This window comes from Amphiura filiformis, chromosome 8 (assembly GCF_039555335.1).
Source record: "Amphiura filiformis chromosome 8, Afil_fr2py, whole genome shotgun sequence".
NCBI classification, from domain to species: Eukaryota; Metazoa; Echinodermata; class Ophiuroidea; order Amphilepidida; family Amphiuridae; genus Amphiura; species Amphiura filiformis.
In genome coordinates, this window is record NC_092635.1 from 36,562,172 (window position 1) to 36,579,707 (window position 17,536).

General features: G+C 37.0%; 1 protein-coding gene across 2 annotated transcripts in view; it reads right to left on the bottom strand.

Annotated features, from left to right (window-relative positions):
- LOC140158986 (PDZ domain-containing protein 2-like) overlaps positions 1 to 17,536 on the bottom strand; it is a 147,690-nt gene that overhangs the window by 105,918 nt on the left and 24,236 nt on the right. For both annotated transcript variants that reach the window (XM_072182286.1, XM_072182287.1), the window contains one exon: positions 5,964 to 6,381. In XM_072182286.1, coding sequence (XP_072038387.1) covers positions 5,964 to 6,381 — 418 coding nt within the window. The remainder of the gene's footprint in view (positions 1 to 5,963; positions 6,382 to 17,536) is intronic.

Sequence of the window (17,536 nt, forward strand, 5' to 3'; positions counted from 1 at the left end):
TGTACATGTGGAACATGATGCTAACTTGGATTGTACAATGTACGTACATGTAGAATTGAGTAATATAACAAGCAATTTAACAGTTGGGCCATCTCTTGATGCACTGGAAAGACTTGTCTATGTTCATTGAAATCAAAAATCAAAGTTGCTGAATTCAACATAGTGGTGTAGCACATAACATACTGCACTTTCTCAGTCTCACTTTATTATTTCTCCACCTTTAAGGGGTACTATACCCCTATGGTAAATTTGTGACTATTTTTGCATTTTTCTCAAAAATAATAACACACTGGTAACAAAAGTTATGTATATTATTGGGGCAAGAAATCCAATTACTACACTGAAATATCAGTGATTCAAGACAAGTGGTTCAGTATATATGATCGGAAATGAGGTACATCCTAGCGGTACCTCTTTTCTTATCGTAAATAACGAACCGCTTGTCTTGGGTCACTGAAATTCCAGTGTAGTAATTGGATTCCTTGCCCTATAATATACAAAACTTTTGTTACCACTGTGTTATTAGTTTTTGAGAAAAATGCAAAAATAGTCACAAATTTATCAAGGGGTGTAGTACCCCCTTAAAACATATTTCTTTTCTACTATTTTCTTGCTTTGAATTGTTTTGTGCTTTTTGCCAGCTCTATCTTTTCTTATGCCCTGGCTTGTTTTTTGGGTCATGAGTTAAATATTACAAAACTTCTTGGAACTACGAGTTTATCCACTTTCTGCCCTTGTCTTGTCTCTGAATTGTTATTATAAAATAATTGATTTTTTGTGGTTTTGTTTCTTATAGAATTATATCTCACAGTTTTGCTATTAAATTATGTTTCATGAACATCTGGATCATCTACGTAATCATCCATTTGAGCTCCACTTAAAGACATACTGATGCATGTGTGCCTTTAATGGGTTTTTTTAATATAACAATTTGAAAATTTTCAGAGGAAATCAGTTTTATGTACATCAGCAAAAGGAAGCAATTTATTTATTCTAACCCAAATATACCTATTACTGTTCCATTAATACATACAAAGAACACTGGGTCTGTTTAATATCAATTAAGGTTTGAAGCTAGATTTCTAAGCATTCAGGAAAGTGAAATTTCATGTCCCTTTCATGAGCCCTCCATATACACATGTATACATGAGGGTATAAATTTATACTCTTTCCTTCAGACAGATATTGCATAAATCATTATAACATAAATTATTGTCAGGAGGGACTCTCACTTTGGAGGTGACATGTCTTTCCTGACTGGCAGGCAAAGAATAAATTTGGTCCCTCTTGACCCCCCCCCCCCTCCCCCCCTACTGCTTGGCATCTGTGCATACCACAACTTGTAAAAGCCACAAAATTACCATTGAACTTCAATATTACTGTTCAAGGTGTGGAAGAACACATACTTGATATGCAACATGTATTTTCTATGTTCTATGAAGTGACGGGCATTGGGAAGGTGGCTGGTGCACAAGATCATAATTGTGCATGTCTCATTCCGATCATGCACAATGCTCTCAAAATTGAAAAGACAGCAGTCAATTGAGGTTCTTTACCGATAAATGACACAGATGGACAGCCACTCACTTCAGCTAAGCAATTGTACACCGTGTGATCTGACTGACTTTGCAATTGTCACCAATTTTCTCAAAATTGTTAATATCTTGACAATCTGAAATTCTTTAAACACCAAGTGAGGTACATCACATAAGAGCTAACAAATTTATTTTTTTGCATATTCAATGTTCTTCTTAGAATCACTTATGTTATGAATTATGACCACTCAAAAAGTGCAGGCTTCTTTGTCTGTGCTGTTTCTCATCTTGCTAATTGTCTATGACTTTATCCAATCATCGATAGTCAGTCTCGTCTCAAGGTAAGAGTAGCGCCATGTTGGATTTTTTTTTTTTTTTTTCTAATCGGGCACACATAACCTAAATCCCACGAGGCGTATACGCACACATAGAAAGGTGATTTATCAGTACGCCGGTGATGCAACCACATAAACCCACTGATTCGAATTTGCCACTGCGAAATCCAACATGGTGTTACTCTCAACTTGACACGACATGCAGTCATGCACTATACCAATATTTCTTACAATCAATCCCATTCTCACAGTCATAGTCCAGTTACATCATGTCTATGATTTTGAACACAAGACATAGTGTGTACATTGTATTCTGGGTCAGGGTCGTAGCAAGCGGGGCGGCCGGGGATGCTATGGCCGCCCCACTTTTTGAAAAATTTGTTATGTTTTTCTTAATGTCTTTATTTCAATTTGGCCATAAATTTGTAATTTGGCCGCCCCACATTTTTGATGGCCGCCCCACATTTTTTAACCTTGCTACGGCCCTGTTCTGGGTATCAATTCTCATTTCCACAAGCTAATGGTCAATGCTTGATGAATGCTATTTATTGGACTGGGATGTCACTTGTATTGTCTATATATCTACCACCAGTCAGCGGCGCTAGCTTTGAAATTCAGCGTGTGATGTGCTGGCTTAGCGTTGTTTCTTGCGTGTACATATGTGCCACTTCGATCGCGCACGTAAAAGTATGTACAGACACCGAGTACACAGAGTTACGCTAAGCTAACATAGAATACGCTGAACTTCTAGTGCCGCTGACTGGAGGTAGATAGACTACAAGTAAATGTATAAATGTTTAAGGTGAGAGTCTATGGGTGACGGACTGGTGGCATGAGCAATCCAACCAATGCACCTCCTTGCACTGTCATGTCAAATTACTGACATTCTGATTTGTAAGTTCCTAAAGTTATATTTATTTTGAATCTTGATCAAGAACAACATTTGAATTAGTCATATATGCGGTACAGGAAAAGCAAAAATCTTTTCTGTTTGTTTTCGATGGTACCTTCACAACGTGTCTTGTGAGGTATGCTCACAAGATAGAAACAAGGGTGCTCATGAGGCCCGCAAGGTTCTCAACTTTGATTGGGTGGGGATGTACGGTTGGGTTTGTTCCAGACTTTAAACCAAATTTGATGAAAAACAGACCCAAAATTATACCAATTTTTGGCAAATTTGCCCAAATTTTGCTAAAAAACGATGAAACAATTGGTCTTTCTTAAACCAAATTTTAATCAAATTGAGGACCATCAATAAACAAAAATCTTTTCTGTTTGTTTTTGATGGTACCTTCACAACGTGTCTTGTGAGGTATGCTCACAAGATAGAAACGAGGGTGCTCATGAGGCCCGCAAGGTTCTCAACTTTGATTGGGTGGGGATGTGCGGTTGGGTTTGTTCCACACTTTAAACCAAATTTGATGAAAAACAGACCCAAAATTATACCAATTTTTGGCAAATTTGCCCAAATTTTGCTAAAAAAACGATGAAACAATTGGTCTTTCTTAAACCAAATTTTAATCAAATTGAGGACCATCAATAAACAAAATGGCTGAAATTGCAACCTGAATATGTGGATTCACTTTGCCAATGTACCTTGTAATGTAATGTCATCCACCTTTTTCTAACCAATCAGGTGCCTCAATATTATATTGATCTTCCAGTACAACTTACAGCAGAACAATCCATGTATTTCCAGTAGAAATAAAAATTCCTTTAAAAAAGGAATGGGGCGCCCAAATTATGTGAGCTTGGACGTGATATGGTGAATTCCATGGCATGGTGTTTAGATTTGGTCCCGGGGATTTGGTATCATAATGATTTTTTCTAGGGAAGAGTAGAAGATGATCAAATGCAAGACAAATGTGTTTGATTGGGGAAGGTGTATCACAGGACCGTTTTGGATGAAATAAATTGAATTGGAATGAAGCTGTCGTGTCAATTTGCGATTATGTGGGGTGGGGAGTTCAATTTTGGGGCATATTGTAGTGATGATATTGCTTTGGATATTGAATATTGTTGAATTTAGTTATACAGGGGGTATATGATGGATAGTATAGAAGAGGATCTACCCCTATGTTGACCAAAAGAAAAGTTTTTATGAATGTATAACGTCTGTGATACATATACATCATAACGTCTGTGATACATATACATCATCTACTTGCTAATACACTGAACATCTAATAGAGATGAAGGATAAAAGACAATTACAGAACATTCATTCTTCAAAAGTAGCTATATGGGTATACAATGTTTACAAGATAAGAACGTTAATGTTTTGTACATGAACGTAACATCTTTGATACATAGTTGTTAACACACTGAAAATCTGACTAGAGATTTACAATTTGATGATATCCAAAAGAATACTTACTAACTTAGCATTGAAGAATTAAAATAATTACAGAACTTTCATTTGTTAACATACACGTAGCAATGATTAACAATGTTGAAAATACAAACGTAACGTTTTGTTCATAAACATAACATCCTCGACACATCTAGGATCCGCATAATTTGTTGATTAATGTCATAAACAGTCACAAAAGATTTATGGTCTGATCATTTTATCATTTTAAGGGGAACCCGATATTGCATTTGGAAGAACCAGGCTTTTCAATTACTATCAAAACTGCTGGGTACCAAACTTTTGATACAGCTTGTATAGTAATTTGTTCTAATTTCCATGCAAAAGGAGCCAGTTGTTTCATCCTTAAAACAAATAGGCTACACCATAATTTCCAATTACCCCATGCAGATAGATAAGACCTTGGTAAGATAAGCGTGTTAATTGTTATGTCACTATCACTATCTTGATCTTGATAAGATGCCTGACTTTGAAACTTTGGGTACAAAAACTCATACTCTGCAAGTTAGGTCAAATTTTGCACTATGATTGTTTATTTGAGCTTATTGGACTATGCCATTCAGATTAGGCTATTGTAATCCATAGTGTTGGTCACCGTCTATCGGGTTCTAAGAGGCGATAAACTGGTTACAAAGGTCAAAGTGGTTACAAAGGTCAAAGGTCTCGATTTATTTGGTGTTTTACAAATCCATTAATTTTGTCTTTTAAACAAAGAATATCGCACACCATTTTATCCTGTGCATAACAGAAAACAATAATAAAATCAAATCCAAGCATATTGTGGATTTATTTCTGAGCAAGGCATAATTTTAGCAAAATAGCACAACAATTGCGGAGTAAATCTAGTAAGACTGAAATTAGAAGCTACTCACAAGTACATGCCAATATTGTGGGACGCCTCCGTAGAGGGCGCCCCAAAAACTCTGCTATGTTTCTACAGTTGAACACTCAGCTGTTTCTACAGTAGAACACTCCACTCTGTTCTACAATGGAACATTCACCTGTGTTTCTTCAGCAGAACACTCCACTGCATTTCTACAGTAGATGGAACACTCTGCTGTCTTTTTAAAGTAGAATAGTCCATTGTGTTTCTACAGTAGAACACTCCGCTTGATGTGTTTCTACAGTAAAACACTCAGTTGTTTTTCTACAATAATACATTCTGCTGTGTTTCTACCTACTTTGTAAGAACACTCCGCTGCGTTTCTACAGTAGTACACTCTGCTGTGTTTCTACAGTAGAACACTCCGCTTTGTAAGAACATTCCGCTGTGTTTCTACTGCAGAAAATGCTTGTAGTCACACCGCAATTATTTACCTCATAAGGTGATTTTTATGCTTGTCGGGTGCCCACTCTGTATCACATGATAAGCTTGTCTCACTGATCCGTTTCTACTGAGGGAGCATGTAACCCAGTAACATTCCAAACCAAATCACATCACCCGGACACCAAACCACATCACGCTTTTCATAACCTTTCACCGGTAATAACAAGCAGTATATGTCACAATAATGTCAGAAAATGTCACTATTGAACAGTTTCACATTGACATATTTTTGGAGCATGGTAGGCAATGTACATGAACAATTCAGGCCAAATCAATGGCTTCAAAATATTTCTTGGTTTTGCGCCAAACCATATGATCCTCATATGACGATGTTTTAATTTTTAGCTTGAATTTTCATGTCAATACCTACTACCTTCAGAATCCAATCCACTTACCTTTCTTTTGACTTCTGGTAGCATCTTGGACAGCACAGAATCACTCCTGGCCACTGTGACGGGAGAGGCTAACTCAGGAGGCTTGGCAGACATTGATCCTGTGTTAGCTTCACCGCCATGATTCTGTGCCAAATTTTGAGCAGATGCACTGAGTGGCTGCTGCTGCTGCTGCTGCGACTTAATATTAAATCCATTTGGCTCATGGGCATTTGTTCTCGGTAGTGTCGCTATATGTCCACTTCTATTATCCATGGTTCTCCCCGCTGTAATTGATGTTCTTGGTCTTTGTACATTAGGCGTATTATCCACTTGTTGCATTGAGTTAATTGACGATGGCGGGGCAGGGGCTCTGCGTTTGGTCTTCCGTAACACGGCCACGCATAGCTTTCCAGATCGTAAAGCACTATCGAACAGGAACCTGAAATGACAAATACAACGAGCAGCAAAAGTTATTTTTAGTGTGCCTGCCTCAAGTTATGAAGTCTGACCTTAGCAGATTAGGACTTTGACGACCAGTCCCAAAATTCATCCCATAACTGAATGACGGTGATTACACTCCTTTGCTAAATGACCATGAAGCAAACATTGTCCGGCAAATTGTGCCCGAGTACTACATTATCCATTTAAGTTTCCCTGCCTGTGTTACAATGTCCAGATTGTTAAGGTAGCTCTGCAAAGTTTTACACCTTATCAATGCCGTCATGGTACAGTGTACATACCGGCCTAGCAATACATACAGGTAGTTAGTGACTTAGTCATGAGATTGTATACAAGACCTGACAAAAATCAATGCGACAGTAAGCACAGGAAATCATATTAACGCTTAGGCTTTGGGCTATCACGTTATACCCATCCCTAGCGAATCTATTCTAGCCACTTTTAGACTCACCCAATGGAAGTAACTAACTTTTTTTACTTCTATACAGGACTACAGTCAGTTCGCTATGAGATGAGCCTGGGAGATGGGCCATGACCCATGCCATGACACTACAGGGTAGAAGAATAAGGCCAAAAAAAACAAGTTTGTTTCCTGTAGCGCGCATTACGTTTTTGACAGCTTATTTTGCGCATTAGAATTTTTTTTCAAAAAACACAAAAAATAATATAAAGCACTACCGGAGTAAACATTTACACATCACACAGCAAACGAGTGTAGTGAAAAACTACTGGAGAAAACATCACACATTTTTTTAAATACCTTTTTTAATCTGCAGGTTGAAAGGGGATCATAAATATTCTTGAAGATGAAGAAATATGATTTTTTTTGTGTGTGGGAGAGACCCACTATAAATTTCCATTCAAATTTACAGCAAAAAGGTGTTTTTTTTTTTCATTTTTATTTGAAGACATGGATTATAAAAATAAATAAAAATAAAAACTGCATATTTTTTTCAAGCATTTGACTTTTTTGACCTGTTACAGGAAACAAACATGTTTTTGGGGGGCCTAAAATACATTGTTGTATGGTTTTAAACATTTTCATTTTATACAATGTGAAATATGTGAAACATGACTTTTATTAAAAATGTACTGTACTGCATAAGGTACTATACATTGTAGATGTCCTGTTGTACTGAACACACTATAGCTAGACTGGACTCAATTCACACAGGATTTATGATACATGGAATCTCTTCTTGGTTACTTGCACACCATACGCACAATAATAGCCAATGGTCTGTTTAAGGGTGTATGGGTATATGATGACAGAGATCATAAGCACCGATGATGAGGATCGTGGAAGGACTTTGTACTGATAATGCATCCTCCTAACCAAGACTACAATCAGGGCTGGAAAAAATGTAAATTTCCCGGTTCCAATAATTTAGTGAACCATATTCCCCGCAATAATTGGTTGTGGCGCGTTAGCGGCATCAGGGGGGGTGTCGGAGGGGGATGTGCCCCATCTGAAGCCTTTTTTTTTTAAATGACACCAAAATGACACGATTTGGTGCACCATTTTTTGGAGACTTTGGAGAACCACTGGACCTATTCTCAAGTGCAATGATGTGACATAGTATGATCCCTAATTGAGGCAAATAACTATATATGTTACTTATATCTTGTTAACTCTTTATAACGTGTTCATGTTTAAAGTAGAGTTTTGTTTCAATTATAAATATATAATATAAGGATTCAAAGAGAAAGTTAAAAAGCTCACCCTTGTACAGAGTTAAAATTCGGGGTGAGAAAGTGAAACTTCTCACACATAAAAGTGAGGAGATACATTCCTAAAATGACCATGTCCGCCACGACAGATGGTATGTTCAAAAGTAATGGTCATTTCGATCCTGAATTCTGGCTAATCTGACTAAATAATCATAAATGTGGTTTTGGCCAAGGAAATCTTCCTCTTCTTGGCCAAGCCTCCTCCTTTCCAGGATTTAGACCATCTCAAGGGACACCACCCACTTTATTGGTGATCTGAATCATACCAGCCATACGATTGGTTGAAAGTTGATATCTAAACCTACTTGGAAGTTTGTGATTGGTCAGGAAAGTTTAGTACCAATCACTGTTAAGAAGCTTCCGATTGGATAATATTAATTATCTGATTATTCCTTCATTTGTATGTATATGGAGAGATATTCCTCTTCTCTTCAGTCTAATCTACAACTTGACTCAGAGAACACCTCACTGAGGGGTTCAAGAAGATTTTAAAACGCCATCGAAATGTGTAAAGCTTTATCTTCAGAAATAAAACAGTTATGCTTTGAGATATAAACATCAATAAGTGTACTTGTGTGTTAATGGCTACGCTATTCGTTCGTCACATGGTAGCAGCTAGGTTTACGACACCTGAAATGTTCTTCGTGTAGAACTTTTGTTTGAACAGGATCATCTAATGTGGAGGAAGTCTAACGGAATCCCAGTAGCTATGGGTGAGTTATCCATATTTGTTTAGTAGTGAAATTGGCATTATGGTGTAAATTTGAATCCGACATTCAAATTGGTGTTAGTCACACTAGGCCTCGCATTAGAAGATTAAGTTTCAGTCAAGCATTATGGCAAATGCAATTTTAAATTTTGGCTTTGATGATTCACCTTTTTATGTAATGATGACCTGTCTTCACCAACAGGTAATAAAAAAAAAATCAATTTTGAAAGAAAATGGCAAAGTGTGCCGGATAAACTAAACAAGTCAGTTTACTTTAAATTTTTAATTGTAAATACTTACAGTTACAAGTGATTTTGAATTACTAAAGAAGCAACATTTTGATATTGTATCTATTTGATTCAAACTATAAAGATGGCCATTTGGTACCCCAATTTGGGTACACCACTTTATCAGATTTACTGATTTTATCACTAAGGACTACAGTCAAACGGACTTAATGGGTGAAGTGATGAGTTTATTTTGTTTTCACTTAGTCAGGAAGACTATCGTGATGTTTTATCAGGGAAAGCTGAAGTGCCACCTCCCTGCTTTTATCACTAGGTACTACTAGGGTCGCACGAGACCTAATGGTGACGTGATGGGTAACTTAGTCACTTTACTCAGGGAAGACCTTTGTGATGTTTGCCGCACAGGTATTTTTGGCTACTTTTATGATTTGGCTCTGTGAGATATAATGTTGAATTGTTGATGTTAATTTAATATCATAATAACTTTGAATTAAAGTTAGGATCTTTCTTTTTAGTGAAAAGAAAGTTTAATAGCAATTAAACTTAATACCTAGAATATATTTCATTTAAATATATAATTTTGAAGTGATATTGAAATGAATTAGTGCCAGATCTTGCATTTATGATAATGCAGATCTACTTGTGGCATATCTATTGAAAGCATATAATTTTAGGTTAGGCATGTCAGTATCGCATGGGTATACTTCATGATAGAACAGATTAGTCAGTAAAGGTGGCACCATAATTACGAAACGCGTAATTCTAATTGTAACCCAGGACTGGTAGTGTTGGGTGCAATTTATCACTAGGGACTAGGGTTTCAGACAAACCTAATGGTGATGTGATGTTGTTATTGTCACAAAGGGCAATGTTTTGGCCACTCTGACGTGTTCTTGATGAATTGCGAGAGATGCTAATTTAATGGTTACAAAATGAGACTTGTTATGCAACCAATTTGAAAAGAACTGCCATGCTAAAATTTTATAAAGCAACTTAACTGCTAATTAAAATGGAAATTTTGACTGCCGACAACAAAGGCAAAACTTACTATAATAACATGTTTTAACATATGTACACATGTTATAGGAAATGTTGAACTCGAAACTGTTCTAATTTAAGTGATCATTAAAATTTAAACTATTTTGGATTGTATGATCAATGAAATTTAAAAAGTGAAGAACCAAGAAAGTAACGATTAAGCAAGCAAGAAAGCAAATGAATAACAAAATTACACAAAGAATTACTAAATTTGTGTGACTAATTTTAAACTTGAATGTTGAATGATATTTAACCACCATATGCCACTTTCAGTGCATACCATATGGGTGGCTATACTCTAAAGTTATTTGGGTGACCAACGGTCTTCCAAAACCATGCCGTCGTACGTAAGGCATGAGATGATACATCATACAGAGACAATGTATAACTCTCTGTTGAGATAACTATATTATGCTGTTTGTTATTTTACCTGAACTGTATTTATCCTGCTTCTAAATACATCTCTGCCAGATTTTGCTCCAGAGAACAACATGAACTTTGACTATATATCCCATATTATATATCCTACATGGCGGCGAAATGCTGATGATGACAAAAAATGGTTCCAGTAACTTTGAATTGCTTGTTTACATGTATATAACTTGTATCCTGCTTTATAATACATGTATAATGACCCAGTTTATGTGTAAAATGCTAGTACACATATCTATCCAGCTTGTATTGCAACAAACTGTAGCTGAACCAAGAGCAAAGGTCATTTTGACCATGCAGATCTCTATGGCAACAGAGCTTAATTTTGACATTTCCAGAAATGTTTTATGTCTTTGTAACAAGACACCATGACTGTAACCAGTAAAGGATTTCCTGGAATTGTACACAGAAGTTGTACAACTTTACCTTGAATGACCTACATTTTACAAGGGTATACTACTTGTCTTACTAGTTACCATAGCAACCAATGAATTAAGCAGATATTTCTTGCCAAAGAGGACTGGAAGAACTCTATAAACTGTTGGAACTCCAGACAGGGATCACCTTCAACACTGTCAACAAACTGTATTGCAATTTACTTTTACTATGGTTCTTATGGACACGAAGATGCAACTGCCTGCATTCAGAGAGAGAGAGAGAGAGCAGAACTTTCTACATTGTACTGAACACAACTTTGCATGCTCTGAAAATGTTATGCCTTGAAAAATTATGATATTCGCCTAAAACTCTATGTCAAACATTGACTTTTGTTAATATTTTAATCTGCCCAGAACAAACCTGCTCATGGAAACACAGTTCCATACTTAGAGAAGGGAGCATGTGACATAGTATGATCCCTAATTGAGGCAAATAACTATATATGTTACTTATATCTTGTTAACTCTTTATAACGTGTTCATGTTTAAAGTAGAGTTTTGTTTCAATTATAAATATATAATATAAAGGATTCAAAGAGAAAGTTAAAAGCTCACCCTTGTACAGAGTTAAAATTCGGGGTGAGAAAGTGAAACTTCTCACACATAAAAGTGAGGAGATACATTCCTAAAATGACCATGCCTGCCACGACAGATGGTATGTTCAAAAGTAATGGTCATTTCGATCCTGAATTCTGGCTAATCTGACTAAATAATCATAAATGTGGTTTTGGCCAAGGAAATCTTCCTCTTCTTGGCCAAGCCTCCTCCTTTCCAGGATTTAGACCATCTCAAGGGACACCACCCACTTTATTGGTGATCTGAATCATACCAGCCATACGATTGGTTGAAAGTTGATATCTAAACCTACTTGGAAGTTTGTGATTGGTCAGGAAAGTTTAGTACCAATCACTGTTAAGAAGCTTCCGATTGGATAATATTAATTATCTGATTATTCCTTCATTTGTATGTATATGGAGAGATATTCCTCTTCTCTTCAGTCTAATCTACAACTTGACTCAGAGAACACCTCACTGAGGGGTTCAAGAAGATTTTAAAACGCCATCGAAATGTGTAAAGCTTTATCTTCAGAAATAAAACAGTTATGCTTTGAGATATAAACATCAATAAGTGTACTTGTGTGTTAATGGCCACGCTATTCGTTCGTCACAAATGATCATTCACAGTTAATTTGAAAAAAAATTGAAATAAATGCATTGGTTTTCCATCCATTTATAATAAACACCTCAAAAGAAATAAGTCCCCCTCTGAACATGTCGTCATAACATCGTAAGGTTTCGTTTTGTACCAACAAAACTAACTTTGAAATAATTATATGACTGTTTACTAAGTGCTGTGTGAAAATGAGAGATTTCCATGACTTCAGGGCTGAATGAGCCTAAATTGAAGACAAAAGTGCCCTTTCCAAAAGTCACAAAGTAGGCCTATGCTTGTTAACTGCAAGGCGTATTGGGACAAGGAATGGAACTGACAATCTTACAAGTCACTGTGCTGAACTCTGCTTCAAGGGGATTTGCATGGCTGAATGATCAAGAATCGATACACATGTTCACTTGGTGAGGATTTTAAACTGCACTCAAACACATGGGGTTTTCCATTAGTAACAAGCCATGAATCAACTTTTGTGACAAGCATAGGCCTACTTTGTGACTTTTGAAAGGGCAGTTTTGCCTTCAATTTAGGCTCATTCAGCCCTGAAGTCATGGAAATCTCTCATTTTCACACAGCACTTAGTAAACAGTCATATAATTATTTCAAAGTTAGTTTTGTTGGTACAAAATGAAACCTTACGATGTTATGACGACATATTCAGAGGGGGACTTATTTCTTTTGAGGTGTTTATGTGATAGATGAAGAGGTAAACATTAGAAGAGCTAAAAATCACTCTCCTATATCAGATTTAAGGAGAGCAAATTGGTGATGACCCCTGGCTGTCATGAATTCCCTGTTTGGTATGAAAAACAAAAAAGTCCCCTGTCGGTGGTCAAAAAACACTACACACAGTCCCACACACCCCCACCCCTCAACAAAGATACCCCCAGCATGCACACTAAGCACATACACTAAGCAGGCCTGTAGCCAGGGGGTGCTACCCCCCCCCCCCCAGCTAACAGAGCTCCATCACATTTCTTTCAGTCATTGGATCCCTCAACATATATAGTAATTTTATATCACAAGGAATTCAATCATTGCTAATACTAAAGAAGTCCAACAATATGCCTCCTGAGAGGGTTGAGTTACTATAGGGCTATAGTTCACCTGCAAATGATATCTTTGTGATTTTCCCCATAATATTCATACAAATGTTTGATTGTTTTTAGATAGTAAAAACAAGATGCCCCATATATTCTGAAGGCCTGACACTTGAGAAAATAACTTGAGCTATTTTGATTAGGCAAAGAAAAAAAAGTTGTTTTCGAACTTTACAAATTATATTGAAAATTTGAATTTCTGAAAAACAATTTTGTGTTATTTAATTATAGTAAATAGTAAAGGTAAAAATTTTCAATTTTTCCATATAAATCGTTATCCAGGAGACATCTTACCCTTCCCAGAATCCTTTGGAGCATGATACATCCCTTGTTTCATCAAATGACACTCATTACTTTGTTACCGTTCGCTTTGTTTTCATTTTGAGAATAGACCGGCTAAACATGGGTTGATAGTCAAGAAATAAACTTATTTTGCAAGATCAGGATGCGCTCTGTTCATTGACGTACATTTTGTTACTATTGACCCGTGTTGCACTAGATAGCAAATCAGTAATGGAAGAAATGCATTATGGGAAGTGTAAGATGCCCTTCTATGATCGTTATCTATTATTATGAGAACCAACTTTGATTCACACACATCTGCATGTCCTCTCTGTGAGAACTGATTTGACGATTCCCTTGGCTAGGCCCCTTTTATTTTTGGAACTCCAGACCTTATATTTAGTGGATATTTATCAATTTTAAGATTACAGGATCTTCACAATAGTGATGACACTGTCTTGGTCTTTGGAATATAGGACTTAAAATATTCAAGAAAAGATTTATATGGAACTTTCTACAATCTTGACAGTATTGACCACCATGGACAAATGGTCTTTTCAATGTGATGATGCTGGATTACCCAACTTCATTCCAGCTGATGAGCTGTTGATGTATCGTGAGTGATGACAACAAGACGAAGAATAGATCGGAACCGGGGGGCAGTGGGCACAACCCGCTTGTGCCAACGTGTTGTGTCCTTGGGCAAGGCACTTTATCCTATAATTTTGGTGGCTATGGAAAAGTACCATTAGCTCCCCCCAATAATTTGAGCCAGATACCATTGCCCCCCACCCCCAATATTTAACATCTTCCAGAGCCCCTGCACAGGGATTTGTAATTAATGAATTGTACACATTCATATGCAGAAATCTTACAATGGCCATACTTCCTAATTTTCCTAATTGTACATTTCCTATTTTGGTTCCTAGAGAGCATGGTACATGTAGTGTAATGGTTCTCTTTTGCACCACTGTGGTCCAGGATTCGAGTCTGGGGTTTGAACTGAACCCCAGATCGTGTTCCAGTCCAGTCTGACAGGCTGTATATGTATATTCTAGTTTCCTTCTGATTTTCTTCCCAGAGTAGGCCTATAGTAGTTTCCATGTACTGTTTGTGATAATGGTATTTGAAAATTTGCCAGCGAAGTGTTGCGTGTAATCTGATTATCACTATGCCAACTGGATCACGCTTTTGAGTTCTGCACCACGATCGAAATGATCACAACACAAAGTGTATGACATGTACTATATATTCCAAAAGGTGTGTGATCCAATTACCAAGGAGTTACGTAACGTAAGCAATAAGGGTCTTATTTTGGTCCAACTGTGACAATCCAGTAAGGCATACATATCGTAGTGGTCTGATTTACAAGTATGTTGTCCCCTTTGCACAAAATTACAGGTGTGCACATAGCAAACAGCTCAGCAAAGGGTTTTTCCTGTATGTGTATGAAGTCAGTGCAACCATGCAATTAATAGGGCCGGCGTCGGCACCGTTTTTTGATGTCGACATATTTCGTATCTTGACGCCGACAGTGTGTCGACATACATTTGGGTTTTCGAAAAAATACCAAGACTTTTTTTTCATGATTTTAGGAATATTTTAAAAATTTTAACCTAAAAATATCTAGAAATACCATCGGCAATTTCAGCAAATTTCCAAGATGGCCATCTTCATATCGAGCATGTAGCGATAAAGTGTACAATTTACACCGGAAAACAAGGCAAAATACTGCCAAAAGTATGACCCCTGAAGGCAAATAACATGAAAAATTGGCGAAATAGTAGGTAAAAGATAAGATTTGGCATTGCATTTTGTTGAAAATACATTGGAAATGGCCAATATTTTGAGTGAAAATGAGCTTGCCTGACGAAGTTTTACTGGGCCATTGCCTTAGCACTATGTCGCCATGGACGAAGTTCTGTCGATATATGTTGACATAATTCACTTTGTCGACAGGATTCCGACAGAGGACCTGTCGACGCCGGCCTTACCATGCAAGAGAATACACCAGACTACAAAAAGTCAGTCCTGTAATTCAATCTCTAAATAAATAAACAAAATAAAATGCACAAAATAAAACTTTCTGCGAAGAATGAATTTTCAAAATACAAAATCTGTCAATGCAACAAGTTGATCACGGGAAATATATCAACCCGTATAAAAATAGATATCTGGTGTTGAAAAGTATTCAACTATTTAACATTGCGCAGAGTTTCTTTCCAATCGTTAGTGTCCAACCCCAAGGTGTTAGCTACTTCTTGTGGAAATTGATGTAAGGTAACCATACCTACTTTGATAAGCTTTTATACACACCCAAATGCTGACTTTATAACATCATAGTGGGAAAACTGCTGAAGGATTGTTGAACAGAGTGAATAAATCATTGGTTATAATGTGAAGCAAATAGCTCAAATATGAATTTAGAAAATATGGGAGATTGGGCATAATGTTCTCATGTAATTTTCCAGATTATGCTATAGTGAGAATAACGCCATGTTGGATTTCACAGTTGCAGATTCGAATCTGTGCATTTATGGCGTCATCCACATCCACAGAAGCTTGTTCACAGAAGCTTCATTCTAATATAAAACCCAGGCGGCGGATGACATGATAGAGAGAGAGAGAGACGGCAAAACTGCTCAGCCGTATGGCACTTTCCACACAATCAGAACACAGAAGTAAATTTGGACTGAATTTCGCAGCTGCCGTGATCACTGGTACGTGCCATTCAATTTGAAACCGTCACAGCGACTCTCACCCAGTAATAATCAAATTTTTACAGTATTTAATTAATTTGAAGGTTAGTTTTGTGGGGTTCATTATCGAACCCCAACGGTTAATAGCTTGTATTTATATTACTTATTAACATAGGCCTACTTGTTTGTGATATTTTAAGCGTTTAAAAATGTCAAAATAATCCCATTCAATTACACGGCTGACAAAGGAAATTTACTGAATTTTGAGAATGCATTGCGCTCACCACCTGATAAAAGCTGATCCACTGGATCATGCGGTGCAGGGGGCAAGGTGCCTCCCTATTCACCCCTTCACTAGCGAAATCCTGGTCCTAATAACAGCAATAACAGACAACCTTTTCTGGACAGAGTTCACGCAAAGCCCCCTTGTAGTACCCATCTAATATATCAGGGCTTCAATATCTGCTTCATCCTACACGTCAATTATTCTGCACACACCCTCAGGTAAAATTAGTTTAAGAATACACAAAACAGACCAACTTAAAATTGTAAATTCTTTTAAAAACAAAAAGCTTATTCGCCTGGCCTAATTTTCATGGGGACAATACACATTTCCTCTGTCTCTGATATCTCTGATAACTGGGTCTCTCAGGATATTACTGTGCTGACTGAATTCCTTGCTTGCTGTTCAACTGACTTCACAGGATATCAGCCCATTTTACCAAGTTTTACTCATATTCTACACAGGTTGAATTTAGGGGTTACCTTAACTGAACCATCAACCTTTTATTTGGGTAGTTGGAGCACAGATCCTTTCTTTCCAGGATCTGTGGTTTGAAGAAGTTATGACAAAGTCCACTTTCGCAATTAAATCACACCTAAAAATAAATCCCCCATCTTTTCCCCCAAATTTGCTTTTTAAGGTGAGTTGGAGGGAAGCATGACACAGCTGAGTTTGGCTGTTTGCACTCAAATATTGGGAAAAATAAAGTTGACACATAAGAGGAATGGTATAGATTCTATAATGGAGATCCCTACCCTACATGTAGGCTTTGATATTATGAGTACTGTAAGTATTTCTGCCACATGTGAATGATTTTCTCGGGAAGGAGATAACAAGCAAAACCACTCAAAACTTTTGTTTTAAAACATATTATATGGCCTTAACTCAAGAACCGCAAGACTTGTGGAAATATATATGTGATTATTGGCTTGACATCCATTCCTATCAATGTATTAATATCAAGAAGCACACTGCAATATGTGGTAATTCTGTGCCTTTTAAGGAT